The sequence below is a fragment of the Macrobrachium nipponense genome, chromosome 7 (genome assembly GCF_015104395.2).
Source record: "Macrobrachium nipponense isolate FS-2020 chromosome 7, ASM1510439v2, whole genome shotgun sequence".
NCBI classification, from domain to species: Eukaryota; Metazoa; Arthropoda; class Malacostraca; order Decapoda; family Palaemonidae; genus Macrobrachium; species Macrobrachium nipponense.
In genome coordinates this window covers 53,975,428-53,992,160 of record NC_061109.1, presented here as the reverse complement: position 1 = coordinate 53,992,160, position 16,733 = coordinate 53,975,428, and the positions used below count along the sequence as shown (strand labels likewise).

General features: G+C 38.3%; 1 protein-coding gene across 5 annotated transcripts in view; it reads left to right on the top strand.

The window, feature by feature from the left end:
* Positions 1–16,733, top strand: part of LOC135217326 (RNA-binding protein fusilli-like) — a 191,092-nt gene that overhangs the window by 148,872 nt on the left and 25,487 nt on the right. For 2 of the 5 annotated variants that reach the window (XM_064253123.1, XM_064253121.1), the window contains exons 6-7: positions 342–452; positions 14,073–14,248. In XM_064253123.1, coding sequence (XP_064109193.1) covers positions 342–452; positions 14,073–14,248 — 287 coding nt within the window. Of the gene's footprint in view, positions 1–341; positions 453–9,704; positions 9,827–12,443; positions 13,525–14,072; positions 14,249–15,659; positions 16,149–16,733 lie in introns of those variants that run through there. The other 3 variants (XM_064253124.1, XM_064253122.1, XM_064253125.1) reach the window with 3 other exon arrangements.

Genomic DNA, 16,733 nt, shown 5'->3' with positions numbered 1-16,733 from the left:
CGCTTTCTGTGAGTAGGAGTCATCGGATCATTCCTGAAAAGGAAGATAAGAAAGGGAAACGTATCTGTTTCAACGCTTTCTGTGAGCAGGAGTGGTCGGAAGTATGTCGAACTAATTACTGGCTTTGTTCTCTATTTTGTAATGCTTGATAATAATGTTCTCCTACAGCGCAAAATTCATTTTACAGCTTCAAGGAAATTTTTTTCAATTTAATTGGTAAAGAACGGTGTGTAGCAGACTCGTGCAGTTGGAGTAAACTAACACCGCTTTGTTTTTATAATTATCATTATCTAAACCATTTAACCAGCATTGTTATTAAGTGTTTATGTGTTTCCTTACAGTTCCCGGACGGAAGAGGTTGACAGCGCCTGTGTAGTGAGAGCGAGAGGTTTACCATGGCAGAGTTCAGACCAAGACATCGCGAAATTCTTCAGAGGTCTTAATATCGCAAAGTAAGTAAAGTGTTTGATCCTAAGTTACGTGCGTATGCACCAGCCTTCTTCAGTGGGATTTTGCAGCTGGGCTTCGCGTACGAGCGGCTTCTCTGTCTGAATTCAATGTTTCTTAAGCGTTTTCTTATCTTTTTTTTCGGACTGACTGGCGATGCTACGGCTCGTGCGAAGTTATGCTGCCAGGATTGGCATTGAAGAATTTATTTGTTCCTTCAAGGTTGAAATGTGGGGATCCATTGATTTTTACTTTAAAATTGTGGTTTATTTGGCGTTTGATGCTATGGTATAGTTAAAGTAAAATGCCTAATATGTACTCTTGCATTAATGCATAAATGATGTTTGGAGAATGAATTATGTTCCTGGCAGGGAGTTAACTTATGCTTGCAGTCAGAATGGTCTCGAGTATTTTTATGCCTTATTCCGTGAACAGAAAGTAAAGAACTTCACAGATTATAGTTACGGTTACTCCTTTAACGCCAGTTTCGGAAATCCAGTTAGATGCTTTCGTGAAAACTGTCAATGAGTCATGTAACGTGTTTTCAAGGAAAAAGGAAATTCTCTCTCTCTCTCTCTCTCTCTCTCTCCTCTCTCACTTCTCTCGTCTCTCTATCTCTCTCTCTCTCCTCTCCCCTCTCTCTCTTTCCCTCTTTCCTCTTCTGCTTCTCTCGCTCCTCTCTCTCTTCTCTTCTCCTCTCTCTCTGGTTATGTTCCTGGTACCTTTAAAAAATACTTACTACTGATAAACGCACTGATAAAACGCGTATCATTAAAAAACTAGTTTTGTTTGTGACTACTTTGAAATGATAGTTTTAATAGAATAATGCTTATTTTATAATATTCATATTCGTATATTTTATATAAGTTTTAATAGTCATCGTTATCCGTCGTTTTCCTGTAACTGTTAATTAGCCGAAAAAAATTCCACAGATTTCTATTGTTTTGATTGCTCCATCTCTGCGGTCTGTAACTCTGTGTATTCTACCACTTTCAGAAATGACGCTTTCTGTCGTATAAAATTTGATCATTGAAAGTTACTGGAATTTATCGCATGTTGTGTGAAAACCCCGACGGGAATACCGACTGACAGTTAAAAAGATAACTTTCAGAGACTTGCTTATGTTATTAGATTTCTTGTACTATACTATATGTGTGTATGTGTTGCCAAGTCACTGTTTTTTGGCAAGTTAGGGGAAGTGCTGAAAGGCTTCTCATATTTTCGATATTAGAACTATTTGAAAAAAATGAAATCAAGCAGTTGCCATTAGTAATGGTAGTTGCTGATATTATATTTGGTCTTGTATCTATCGCCATCCATGTTCATTGGGAGTTCGTGTTTGTTTGTACACGTATACTTTTGGTAACAGGACCAAAATAATATTTGTCGATTGTCATGCTCTCATACGAACGGAAAGCTTGTTTTTAGTATAATTTATCAGGCATGCAGGTATTCAACATCCGGTTAAGTGAAATTGATATCTAAAACTAATTCATGGCCCCAGTTATACGTGACTTTAAGTGGCCTGAACTGAAAAGGAAGTAGATATACTGTTTATTTACGAAACTGATGTTAGAGTAGTAAGGCAGTGTTATATTGTGTTACTCTGAAAGGCCTCAGACTTGTTCCTGCATCGGTCTCAACCATGAACAAAATTTTATCCTAGTTGCTAAATTAAAAGAAATATAAACTGGTCAAGTTCAGCAACTGAACCTTAATAGACCGAGAATTCATGTGAAACGCTGCAGTTTACAAAGGGTTATTTTAATCTCATGGTCAGGCTTTATTCATTGTGCTTCCCGGTAGCTCAGTGTTGCAAGCGACTGGCGTGTATCACGTATGTTTAGTTCGTTTCTTGCACTGAATTATCTGCAACGTAATTTTTATGGGTCCTAATAAAATGAAATATAAAATTTATAAATTTTTATTGGGTCAGTTTCGTCATGGTTGGTGGTTGCTGTTACGGTCGACGTCACAATCTTGTCGGATTCGAACACTATTTTTGATTTCCTACCTTTGGATGACTTTTCCGCCCGAGAGATTAATATTGTTAAGATGTAGCAATAGGTCGTCTTACATGACAGCAGTTGCCATCACCCGAAGTGCTCCACATTGGTAGTTGTAACGGCTCTGTGCCATCAGTTGATGTCTAAGAAAACACGACTCTAGGTTTCACGATCATATCACTTTATAGTCCATTAACCACACGACATTTTTTTTTTATTGGGAGACAGACACTGTAAAATTGCAGGTTCTGGCATTTCATTGTGAATATGAACCACTACAACTTTAAATGGTGACACCGTTTTGAGATATATTTGAACCATGAGTCCATCAAAACCCGAATTAATATTAAATCAGACAGTCGTGAAGAGTTGTTAATGTCTTACAGTCTGAATTCGAGCCACTCGTCGATTTATCACCGGAACATTTAACAGGACGTAACCATAAAAAAAACAAATCTTTCAAGGTAGTTGATTCCCTAATCATTGTTTCCCTTCTGGTGAGATTTTGCTGATCTTTATTTTAAGGGAGATCAAAAGCACCTTTCGACCGTCTTCTTGATCAATTTGATCAATGCCACTTCCGTATTCGTGCCATTGTAAGCCTCGTTGTTGGAGAATTTTGAAATTGCGCAGATCAGAGTGGTGTTATTTAGTTGTATTTTTTTTTTATCCCACATATATTTATTTCAGTTTTCTCAATGATTTTATCTCAGAGATGAGCATTTGGGAGTTAAGATGATTTTGTACTTTATGAGAACTTTATAGAAGAGAACCCCGGTTTTATAGCAGTTTTGGAATCGGTGTGTATTAGTGTTGCGGCAAGAATAATACTGTTTTGGTATATAATTATCCTGCTTTGCTTTACCAGTAACTTGGGTTAATAGAAAAAACATTGGTTCTTAAATTCCTGAGATAATTCGTGTGCCAGTATTACATTATTGACATTCTGTAGCAGGTAGTGTTATTGGGTGAGGCGGTTTATTTATGCTAGCATTCTGGTTAACCTTTGTGAAAAGTCTCATGGCTGAAAACAAACGTCGGCTTTACAAAATGGAAAACTAGGGTTTAAGTCATTCGACCCGTGAAAATACGATGTAAATCACCTAGCGTGATTTTAATTTAAGTAGTCATACGACACACACAATACGTTCACCGTCATCATTTATTTACTTTTGGTTATTTAGTGATTAGTACAATTTTGTACGTATGCCCGTGTATTCACGGAGGTTGATGCAACCTTCGTCTTCTCTACCACCGAGGCACTTACAGGTCAAGTTTGCTTACTGCGCTTCATGGCTCCTGGTCCTTGGGAAAACCTCTTCTTGGAAGAGTACAACGCAGGTGTTTCGGCTTCCCAGGTTTCTTATCGAATGCGATTAGATAGTTTGTTCGTTTTTCTCTCATCCTTGAATTTTATTTTGATGAATATCCCGTAACTCGTAAGCTATAGTGTTCATTATCCGTATGGTCCTCCGCGAACACACTTCCCCCTCTCTCTCTCTCAGCTGTCTTAGCGGATCCTGACTTTCAGGTAAGGTCATGTCAGTGCAGCATTTTCATTTCGTTGGTGTTCTTAGCCCCCGAATATCATGATTCGGATACTGCGTCGCCATTTGATGAAAAGTTGAACAGAGTTACCCCTCAAGTGTGATAAAAGTATCATAGTATATATATATATATATATATATATATATATATATATATATATATATATATATATATATATAATTTGTGTAAATAAATTCTGTTAAAACAGGGTACGTCCCAAGTATAAAAGGCCCATTAAAACACTTCGGTGGGCTGACCCCCGCCCTTATCAAGTAGTGAATGACAGAAGCAGTGTGACCTTTTATATTAGATATATTATATAATATTATATATTATTATATATATTATATTATTTAATATGATATATATATATATATAATATAGTATATATATATATATCATATATATATATATATATATATACTATATATATATACATGCATACATAAGTTATGATCAAAAGATGTAAAATATAGTTACATAACGTGAGAAAGGTAGTTAAGCATTACCATCACCATACCGGCAATTTCCAACGTAACGGAATAGTGTAGCTTTACAAAAATCGTCTTTGGCTACGAGGTTTTTACAGCCAGAGAATTAAGGAAGGAGCAAAATAAGTACATTCATCAAATATCTTTCTATAAAAAGCTAAAAGATGTTTCTTAAATGTGATGTACTTCTCCATCAAGATTTGACATTTATATCTTTGGATCAGTAAGATGTGATATTTTGTTTTGAATAGACGATCCAAGGGATAGTTAAGAAGTCTAGTTAAGTCTCCCCGAGTGCCGGAAAATCCCGTTTTCTACAGTATACCAGAAGAGGCGGTCGGTGAAAAGAGGAGTGAACAATCCTTAGGGTTATCCGTTTTTTCACATGTATTATTTTTTTAGTAATTTTTCAATGATGGCCGTGGGTAGTAGAAACGCACGTGTGTAGTTAGACAATTTCATAAAGCTTAATTCTATTCTGTAGTGAGATTTGTAAGACCTATTCAATTTAGAGTCCTCAACTTATTAGATAATGACGCATAACATAGCGTCTTGTCTCCGTTGTGGTAGTAATTTCACACAAGGATAATTTATATATATATATATATATATATATATATATATATATATATATATATATATATATATATATATATATATAATGATACTGCAATAGTTAGTTTCTGATTACTTCCCTGCGTTCTGATTACTTCTCTGGAACAGGAGTTCATTCAAACCTGGGCCGAGAGGCGTCGATCCCAAGTGCAGACAAGAAATAAGCTGTGGATATCGTCTTTCGACGGGCATAGGCAGATGGTTGACATGTTCGATTTGAATCCAGCCACTCGTAAGCGCATCCTTCGGTGGTTTTTGCGCTTGGCTGATCCTTCAAGGAGGCGACAAGTGTCAACAAAGGGATGAGGAGGAGGGCTGGGTTGGCTTTGGGCGGGAGGGGAGTAAATAAAAAAATGTAATTTGAAATTGCTCCGTCATGCTGTTGCCTGGGAATACGCAGAACAAACCAAACGGAAATCATTCCGTGAAAGATGAATGGCGAAGTCGAGACAGTAGTTCAGAAAACCAAGTCATACGGGAAAATAGGTAGATACCTGCAGTACACAGACGGGAAGACTGCACCGGTGAGTGTTGAAAATGCAGCTGTAACCATGATGACTAACGTTATCATTAAACGCCTTAGCGGCGTGGTTGGTATGGTGTTGGCGTCCCACCTCGGTGGCGGTGAGTTCGATTCTCGGCCATTCCATTGAGGCGTGAGAGATGTGTATTTCTGGTGATAGAAGTTCACGAATCTCGACGTGGTTCGGAAGTCACGTAAAGCCGTTGGTCCCGTTGCTGAATAACCACTGGTTCCATGCAACGTAAAAACACCATACAAACAAACAAAACTAACGTTATCAAAGGTGTGTAGGAGAGCTTCCTGTGGTTCATTCGTTACTGCACTGGTATGGGGGAGCCAAAGTCAACTATTTGATTTCTGATTGCCTATTAAGGTTTTGGTGGCTACTTGCTTGTATTTGTAGCTCTGTGTGAAAGAAAGGCAAAACAGAAAAACTCGACATAGTAAAAAAAAATAATAACGGAAGGACGAGAAAACAAATGAAAAATGGAGAGATTTGCTTAATGATACGGCAGTATATCACAATAAAAAACAGATTAGGCAAAAGGTCCCATCATAAAAGTACCATCGAAAGCAATAATATTCGTTTAGTCTTGGTACAGATTGAGAAATAGGGACAAGTCAAGATTCGACAGATAATCGTAAACGAACCTTGACACGCTTCCGTGGGCACCTTTAAGGTCCCTGACGGAAGGACCAAAGGAGAGCAGATCAAAGCATCTCTGAAAATAAACACGATGGAATATGAAAAATTGATGATGCAAACAATGAGAAAAGGAGGGACACGTAGCAGCATCAGCGTTGGGTATTAACATTATACAGACACCATAAGCTGATTTCTTAATTCGTAACATTAGCTATTTTAATGGGTTCTTTCAGCCTTCCCATAGTTGATATTCCTCGAATCCATCGTTATAGATAAACATCCTGTTTCCAGTGTGGTTGTGGGATTTGATCAAGATATAATTTCTAATTCCATTTATTTAGGTTTTGGTTTGGCACAGTTGAAATTGTCATACTTTCGAAATCTTTGTTCTTTGACGACCCACCAAAAGTCAAATGTTTGGCCATTAAATAATGAAAGAAAACGGAGTACTTGATGTTGGTGATGAAATAGAGAATGTTTGAAATGACTTCCATTTTCTATGACCAACTTCGTAAGTTTTACGTTAATTGTGCAAACCCCTGAGGGTAACGTAACAAATTAGCCCCAAAGAAGATAAGAGAACAAAGGATGTCGCAGCACTGCCGTTATGGCCATTAAATATATTTTAATGTGATGCTTTAATTGGTGCTTGGGGCAGGAACTTCTCCGTACATGGCTGTACCTGTTACTAGTAAATTGTAGGGGGACACGACTCACTTCAAGGGGATTCATTTTGTAGTTGTTCCTTTGGGGATACGAACCCACGCTTTCATGAATGGGATTTCTCGTGCAGTATATCCCTTAAAATACCGAGTTGATTATAATAACATTTGGTATTCAAGTATATTGTTCTAACTACATCACTCGGCAGTTTATGATGTGGACACATGTTCTTCGGTACCGCGTTTTTATTGTTAAGTGTCCTTCGTAATTTATCATAGATTTAAGGGTGTGTTTCCTGTCGGCGATTGTTTTTCAGGCAGTGAACGATTACCAAAAGGAAAGAATTGGCAGCCAATGACTCGGGAACTTTTCTTTCGGGATTTGACTTGGGGAATAATACCATTTGTTTATATGAAGACAAGCAAATTTGAATTTGCTAGATTGGCAATACATTGATTTGTATAATCTTTAAATGATTTGTGTATTTGTTCCCAACAGGAAAGTTTTCTTATATTTATTATATTAAATAATGCGTGGGCGTGTTCACATCTCAAAGTGAAATCCCACTTGCTTTGAAAATATTTATGATTATAATTTCATGGTCAGTAACTTCTTGGCTGTCTCCTTCTTTTGCTCTCGTATGGCAGTAGGTAAAATTAATTATGCAAAATGAATCAGGCCACAGAAACTGGTGAATCATTGCCTCATGAGTTGCCTGGAGACTGCATAGTTTCCTTCTGACAGTTTTCTCGAGTTCCTGAGACAGGTGAGGGTTGCTATCAACAGGTTGTGCATCATTTTACTGCTCTGTGGGCTCGATAGAAATTTATGAGCCCTTATGTTCTAAGTTTGTCGACTTGTCGTATGCAGGAATAATACATTTCACATTTTGTGCTAGTTGAACTTGGAAGACTGCATGAAGGGACGATGCATTGTATATCTCCTATAATATTGATGTTAATCAATGTATATCGCTGAGAGATTCAATCCCAAGGTTTTGTATGAGGAGAGGCTCCGTCTAGGTACACCTGCCGAAGGTTTTTTTTTTTCTACGTCATAAATGACTCTGCGTTCAATATAAAATTACGTTATTATGTCGTTAAATGTATAGGTTCAGAATTGTGTGTGTATATATATATATATATATAGTATATATATATATATATATATATATCTTTATATCTTTATATATACACAATTCTGGATATATATATTTTGTTCAGAATTGTGTATATATGTATCTACTAGATATGCAATTCTGAACATATACATTTTGTTCAGAATTGTAATATATATATATATATATATATATATATATATATATAGATATAGTGTGTGTGTGTGCGCGCGCGCGAGTGCGTTCGCGTACCTTAGGTCTGTTTTAACATTTGTGAACCCCATGGTGATAGGAATTTCCCCTAATGGCAGCTGAGTATTTCTCTTGAGCCGCGTTTTCACTCCTGAGCGGCTGACGAATTAAAGGAAATGGTGGCACTGTTGTCTTTCTGTACATTTAATCACGAAATCACGAACGGCATGAGGCGTGGGGTTTTGAAGTCTTAGAGCCTGCGTTGATATATCTATACTCACATACACACACACATATATATATATACAATACATATATATATATATATATATATATTATATATATATATATTATATTATATATATATATATATATTATATATATTATTATATTATATTATATATATTAATATATATATAGATATATATATATATATATATATATACCTAGTATATATATATATATATCCTGTGTTGATATTTCTGGACACGTTCTCTGCAGCCTATCGGAGAGTGAATGTAGATTTTTGTGCGTAAACATTCTCTTCATTCTCCTTGACACTCATCACTCTGTTGCATTCTGGTGTAGACTATCCAGTTTGTATATTGGGGTATTATTTATTATGGATAACAACACAATTAACACTAGCGAGGAATGGCCATCTGCATTGGTCCTTGAGCCGAACAGCTCTAATAGTAATACTTATCAAGTTCGGCAGTTGCTTGGAATAACAAGTTTTTCAAGATCGGTCTGACTTGGTTGTCAGGTGATATGAGCTACAATAATTCTTCGACGCTTAGTGTCATTTCCTTTCGTTAATCAGTAAGACCATCACGGCAGATAATGTAGAGGCTGGCAAATGCTTGTATGTTAGTGTTTTGTTTCCTGGTACGTGCGTGCGTGAGTGTTAGTTTGGCTCCAGTAGCTACTCTCTTTCCTGGCCATCTGGTGTCCACTTAAGGAATTAAGCTTTGTACGTAACAGTAGTTGCTCTCGCCCACCTTCCTCAACCTCATCAGCAGGTGAGTTGTCTTATTTTCTTGTAGGTGACCATTACGGTAGCTGTGTTACTCGCCTCCCGGTGACAGGTGACATTCTTAAACACTGGTACTGGTGAACATATTCGAGTGAACTTTGTAGAGATTATTTGCTACTAATTGTGGGATTTCTGCAAATGTTAACAAAATTGTAATTCAAGTGCTTGGACAGCGACGACCAATGCATTTTGAACATGACAGCATGAATGTCGACTGAAATGCCACAAGGTTAGAAATTTAGTGTTTTGCTCGTATTCGAAGTAAAATGTATCCCGTTAACCACTGTTAAGACGTGGCGGAGAGAATAGGTGTGTGTGCGTGTGTGTATGTAATTCCGTTCAGTTAGCGTTGAAATTCGTGACCATGCTTTGATGTCCCTGATAAGGATGGGTATGCTGGTACATACGAGATGGTCATTCCACCCCCTTCCTCCTCATTCCTCCCTCCCCCAAAAACCACCACCTTCCTCGGTCACATTTGTAAACAATTCGAAAAAGGCTTTCTGTAAACTACGCTCCGGGATGACTGTTTACCTTATTGAGTGAGTGGAGTATCCTACGGCATTTAGGTCTTGTAGAAATTGCGCCTTAGATTAAAATCTGAGGTAGAATATATTATGTGGTGGTTAGACTTTGGAATTTTTTCTAAACACTTTTTATCAGTGTATTGACCAAAAATATATAACTCGCAACCTTAAGTACTGTTATTGTGTTTGGGTTCCTGCAAAGAGCTGACAGTGCAGTACATTCATATTTTGCACGACATTGTTTATGATGAACTTCAAGTTTTACTAAACACATTTTCGAAAAGGTTTATGGTAAGAACACAAATGGATTTGCTTAGTGATCGCTTTTGGTGTAACCATAACATTTTTAAATAAAGCCATCGCGGAAAATACTTGATTTGAAAGCTGTAGGCGGTGTGTAATTCCTTCTGTACCAAATTTCCTTTTTCCCAATGTCATAATAGTTAAATTAATGGTAATCTCACCACCCATAATGTACCAACACAGCCTTTATTCACTTTTGTCTCTGTAATAGTAGACTCGAAGAGCAAAGAGTGTTTAGCAAGTAAGTGTCATTTTCAGTTTAACTGTAATAAGTGAACTATCCAGGCCACTGATCATAGTGCAACCCCATCTGTGAGTTAAAAAAAAAAAAATCCTGCAAATGTTCTAAGTGTAGTACGTTGCGATAGAAGTATAGTTATTTAAAGGCTGCCAAATTGAATAACAGCGTCTGATGATCCAAGATATGGGTATACTTGGACACCCATTTAACAAATCGGTGAAGTGTTGTATTAAGGATAACCAAATCATTTTTTATTTATTTTAAGATTTTGGAGCAGAAATGGGATTAATTTTTTGCTAAAATTAGATGTCATGACTTTGGGTTAAACAAAGGCTAGTCTACGTTGCACTGTAACAATGATCTGGTGAGATTTGGTTAATTTTATTATGTAAATAAACATGTTTTTTTAAAGTAAGGTCTTGGTTATATCACGTTCAGGGTAAAGTATCGCGTCATTTCGTGAGGCTGGCTGTTGTCAAGCTTAAAACTTTTCTCATCTTTGGAGTAACTTTCCATCGTAGATAGTTGCAACCGAGAGTGCATGAACACACCTAGTGGTTACAAAAGTGAATTAAATTAAATTTTCTGCTCTTGATTTTGAGTAGACGAATAAGCGAAAGGCAATTTAATTACACTTTAACCAGTTCTCCATTGATCGACGATTTTGTACATCATTTCGATAACTGACTCCTGACAATAATTAGACTGAAGCAGTTAGTCACAAACACGGTGGATGTGCTACCACATTGAAGTAAGAGGTTAATTCTTTAGAGGTTACAGTTTAAAAGTTTCTATTTATTAAAACTAGGTCCCAGTATTTACAAATACAGCACTGCACCTACATTTCAAGAATGATAAATCAAATCCCGAAAAAGGCATCTTGGATGTATATTCCGTACGTACGTATGGTAGTTGATTCACCCTTTTACATTAGAATTGAAGAAGTTTATTTATTTTTATTTATTTTTTTACCGGGCATTTAAGTGCGCCTGTATTATACCGACACAAACCAGAGTGCGCTCTCTCTCTCTCTCTCTCTCTCTCTCTCTCTCTCTGAGACCTGTTTCTTCATAGGGTGGCATACTTTTTCATATCGATTCTTTGATTTCGTGTACTGTGGTGATTGCTCGGACACGCGTGTTGAAGACTTGAGGAAAGCTGTAAGCTTTGGTATTGGATCGTTCACTGACTTAAGCTGGTCAGATGTATTTCAGCCTAGAGAAAGGGATAACTTTCACAAAGTTTTAAAACGGTTTTTTTTTTTTATTTATGAACTAACACACACTCTCTCTCTCTCTCTCTCTCTCTCTCTCTCTCTCTCTCTCTCTCTCTCTCTCTCTCTCTCTCTTTTGTGTGTGTGTGATTAAATGCTTTTTGTGTCCGAATTGAGCAAGTGATCGGTATTGTCTAAAACTCCAATTGTTTTTTGTGGGGGTGTAGTGTTTTTTCACATCGGCGAAGACCAGTACGATAATGTTGACGGTAGGGGTTTTGAAAAAATAAGAAATGTAAATGAAGGAATTCCTTCAAAACGAAACGATCATTTTTGATTAACCTGGCTGCTTTGTATCATAATAATTATAATATTGGGAGTGAATTTTCCCAATCCGGTTTGATTAGAAACAACTATACCAGTTCTGTAGGAGCTTGATGATTATGGTTGCTGATTCTAAGGTGTGGATATACGGCCAGGCTTCAAAATATTACATGACCTGAGTTTTTATATCTGAGGGAGGGACATTTCTTACACACACACACACACACACACATACATTTGCGCAGGAATCATGAAACTTTAGAACCAAATTTGCTTTCAGTTATTGTGATTCATTTTCTCGTCGACTTTCATTTTCCCCTTCCCCCACCTTCGTGAATCTTGTCATATTTTTCCAGGAGCCGGGGTGGGGTTATCTAGGCTTAGTCATGGGTGGGGGTATCTTAAGGCTTAGAGTCATAGGAGGGGGTTAGGGTGGAGTGGCAAGAGTATCACGGGATACCAGCAAGGTTAGGATGTAAGTCAGCATAATCCAGGTGGGGAGGATCCCCGAGGGTGAGGAAGGGATCAGGGATGAAGGGAAGTGAATCGACGAACAAGTTGTTTAGTCTCTCAGAACGAGTGACGTGGACTGTCGCTTATTAGTATGGGGTTACTTAGGACGCACCTAAGGTGTCATTTCATGTGTCGTGGATCGCCGTTCGTGCTAAATTTTTTCTTGTAATCTTGTGAAGTGGTCAGTGTAGTATAATATTATGGTTAAAACCTAACATAGATTGTATCGTTCGTTGGCATGTGAAATATGTACAATTTTTCCTTTAATTTATGGTGTGCATCTATACTAATGCATCCTATGCATGTTCCTTGTTCCCATTGAGGATATTCGTGCTTTCCGGGAGAGGAATTCTATTCATATCTGTGGCAAGGGCCAAAAATGTCCGACTCCAGTAGCGAGACCCGAAAGGAAATTGAAGCGGGTTTTGAAGCAATAGAACAAACCGAGTCTGCTTCTTGTTTGCCGAACCTCTGGGAGGCATTCGGTCGTCAGCAGCAACAGCAAGTTGGGGGTCAGGAGGGGGAGGGGGAGGGGGAGGCGGCGAGGGACGAGGGGGAAGGGATAGAAGTAGTCCCAGAGTCAAGCGAGGACGATTGCAGTTTATTGGCTACGGCAGTACAAGGATGCCACATAAGTACAGGCGTTGGCTCTTGTGCTTTGACTTCACCAAGTTTCCAAAGGAAAACGGCAACATCTGCCGATTTGTTGTTTTCGTGCCATGACAACCACAACAGACTCCACCAGAAGCAGGTTCATTTGATATCAGATGATGATCATGATGAACCAGGGGGGCCTGACTTCAACTCTGACAAGTGCTCGGTGAACGGTATTGCTAAGCCGAACGGCCATCCATTTCAAGACAAAGCCCTCTCGCAACGATGCCATAATGCAGTAGTAGCCGATCATTCCTCCACTCCGTCGCATTGGGCGAAGGGCTGTTTTCAACATAAGCAGCACCTCAGGGGATGGAATGAATCTAGGTACTACCCGAGATACCACTTTCGGCCGCCACGCTCTCCTCTTCATTTCCATAGACATCGCCCCCCACATTATCGTCCATTTTCACAACAAGGGATACGTCATCCAAGATTCCCTTACCCGGATGACTTTTCAGTTAGGTGTGTAAGCAATGAGAGCCTCCTTCAGTTAATCCTCACTTGAGTTTCGTAAAATAATTTTATGATTTCTGTTGTTGGTGTATGCACATAAACTTTATCTGTTTGGTAGTTAGATTAATTATGTTTGAAAGTATGAAACCTTAAAGTTTTTATTTTCTTACACGTTCAGCAGTTAGTATGATAAAACAATGCTGATCCATCGTGACAATTTTAGGTCACAGATAGAACATTAGTGAACATAAGTTTTGGTAACAGAATAGACCGATTATTCTGTGTGTGTGCTGCCCATTCTTCCATGAGTATGAAGAGTTATTTAATGTTAAGAGTATTACTGACCACTAATCGTCGTACCTTTTTTTTTTCTAGGTGAAGCTGAAGTATGATTATAGAAAGTTGTTTATCAAGCTTTTCTAATTTGACATTTAGGTTACTCCTGTTCCTGCCCATTTTCTGGCCGTGATTGTATTCATCAGATTCGGTGAACCTAACTCATTAATTCCAGGCGCAGTTCATCTTCTCTAACATCATTCCCAATTGTGTTCTTTCAGAGGCGGAGTGGCACTGTGCCTAAGTCCCCAAGGACGGCGTAACGGCGAGGCACTCATCCGCTTCATCTCTCCAGAACACCGCGACATGGCCCTCAAAAGACATAAACACCACATAGGAAACAGATACATCGAAGTTTATAAAGCTACCGGCGATGACTTCATCAATGTGGCTGGAGGTAAGGTGTTCCGTTGTACCTCTCTCTCTCTCTCTCTCTCTCTCTCTCTCTCTCTCTCTCTCTCTCTCTCTCTCTCTCTCTCCAGTGACCACTGTTTTTCTGGTGACCGTCTTGCCCATTGCATGTTAATAAATTAGTTTGTCAAAGTCGATTATTTAGTGACTGACGCTGTAACACTGTAATGAACTTTCAACGACTAATGCATTATACTCAGTCACCATTTCTTTATTGGGTTCTTAGTCATTCATGAATTACACAAGGCCTGGTCACTGTGCCTACTGTGTTCTGAATTTCGTAGACATAGTTATATTCACTATTGGTAGGTGCATCTGTATGATAAGGTATAGATACATCCACTACTGGTAGGTGCTACATCTGTAGGATATTAAAGTAAGAGTGGAAGGGCTCTTAATACCATTTCTACACTTACTGTAATTGTGTAAAAGTAAAGTCGAAACTATATCTGAAGCAAATCATTATGAATTTAAATATTTTATTAGGTTTTACAGCATTTCATTTTTCAAGTTTCGTGTTAAGTTGTTTGCAGTTGAAATGAATATGACGGCTAAATTGAGGTGTTTTTATGATATAAAATACAAAAATCAAGCTGGTATATGTAGGTGAAAAAATAGAACGATCTTGGAAAAATGATCAAATTGATGGCAGCCTTAGCCACCCTGGCTGGTCAAGTTAGGTAATATTTATGCTGTTGGTGTGGTTTGTTTAATTGCGTCTTTTAATGTAAGGTATTCAGTTTTAAACAATCGCACGTTTCGTCTCTCAGAATCTTTATAGTTATTATTGTAATCCCTCATGTAAGAGTAGCCTTTATCCATGTAGATAGATTCATTAGGAACTGGTATGGGACTTGCGTGCTGCTCAGTATTTGGAAAGCCCCGTGAACTACGTGTAAGGAATTAACTTCCATTTGGAGGATAACTAGTGACTGATGATTTTCCACGCAATTGTAACCCTCTTCTCTTGAAGCATCCAATTGTCAGTGAGTGGTACCCATAGAAAGATGGGTGCTACTTGTATTCACTGAATCAAGCACAAAAATGGAAGCCTTTTACAGTTCAGAGGTGTAGCTCTCCTGGCCTAGTGGTCTTATCGTTTGAACATTGCGTTATCTCCCTGATTACAATGCTTTGGGGGCTGAATTAAGCGTAAAGTGGGGGTTCATCATGGCATACACAGAAGTGTAATACTTTTGTTCAGTTTCTCATCATTACTATTCTGTAAAGTACATTATTGTTCATATTGATTTTTTTTACATCTGTTGACAATAAAAGCGCCAGCTCCACCGTGTATAATTCTACCCTCCTTCGTGTACCCCAAGATAAGGAATTATATAAGATAAGGGCTAGATAAGGGCAGTGACTGCCTGCCGGAGACTAGTGTAGTCGAATTTTCTGAATTCTGTTGGAACACTTCGTCGCCACCAGAAGACGCGTCTCATCTTTGTTTTTGTTTTTTTATTGTTTTATAATAGTAGTGGTGGTTGTTGTGACGTTTGTCAGTGTTGCTGATCACCAAAGGAAACTGTCGTTGGTATCGAGCATTCGGAAGGACAGTGTAAATAAGGAATCTCGTGGAATACGTGACCGAAGGTTCTGAACAATCAGACTGGTTTTCGGGGGATTTACTCTCTGTTAGACCGGAGAACTGGGTCCTTAAAAGAAACTGGAAAGCGACATCCAGTGAGTGTTGAAATTCTAATTATAGAGCAGAATAAGAGGAGAATTAGCCATGGCCGAGAAAAGCAGCCGTGGGCGTACGGGTGTTCTGCCACCCCCTCCTCCCCCACCGCCAATTGCACCAGAGACCGTGTCAATGAACATCCAGATGAACATGCAACATGCTGCGCTCCAGCAAACAATGCGCATGATGAATATTATTCGTAAGTATACTAGACTTCCTAAGGTTTGGTTTCCACGTTCTGGTTGAAGTTGTTTCGTCATCGTGAAGATAGAGATTTATTTTAGGCCCATTGTATTCTTCTAACCCTTTGTAAGGCATAAACACGTGTTGTATTGCCATGTTTTTCCTTTCCAGTTGGAGACTAGTCAGAAATAATACTATAAATTAAGTGGTTTTACTAAGATGCCCCCATGATCCTTTGGCCAACCATGGACAAGATTAGTCTTAATGGAGGATCAGGTATGCAGTTAGTGTTTTCTTACTGCAAGTAGGATCTATTTATGGCGCGCGCACAGGGGAATAGATTGGGCCATAATGTTCCTTCTTATGACCATCTTATGTTGTTTATTTGCTTGTAAAGGGCTCATAAAGCATTTGATTCTCATTTGAAAGAGTACTTTGCAGTGATAAAGTTTTGTAATTTATGCTAATAGTTTGATTTCAACGTCAGGATGTTGCTAAAGATTTTGTTCGCTCATTAAAAGTTGTAAGCACACCCAATGCCCCAACCTCCACCCTTCTTATTTCTGTGATTATTCATTTAATGTCAACAGTGTGTTCTTTG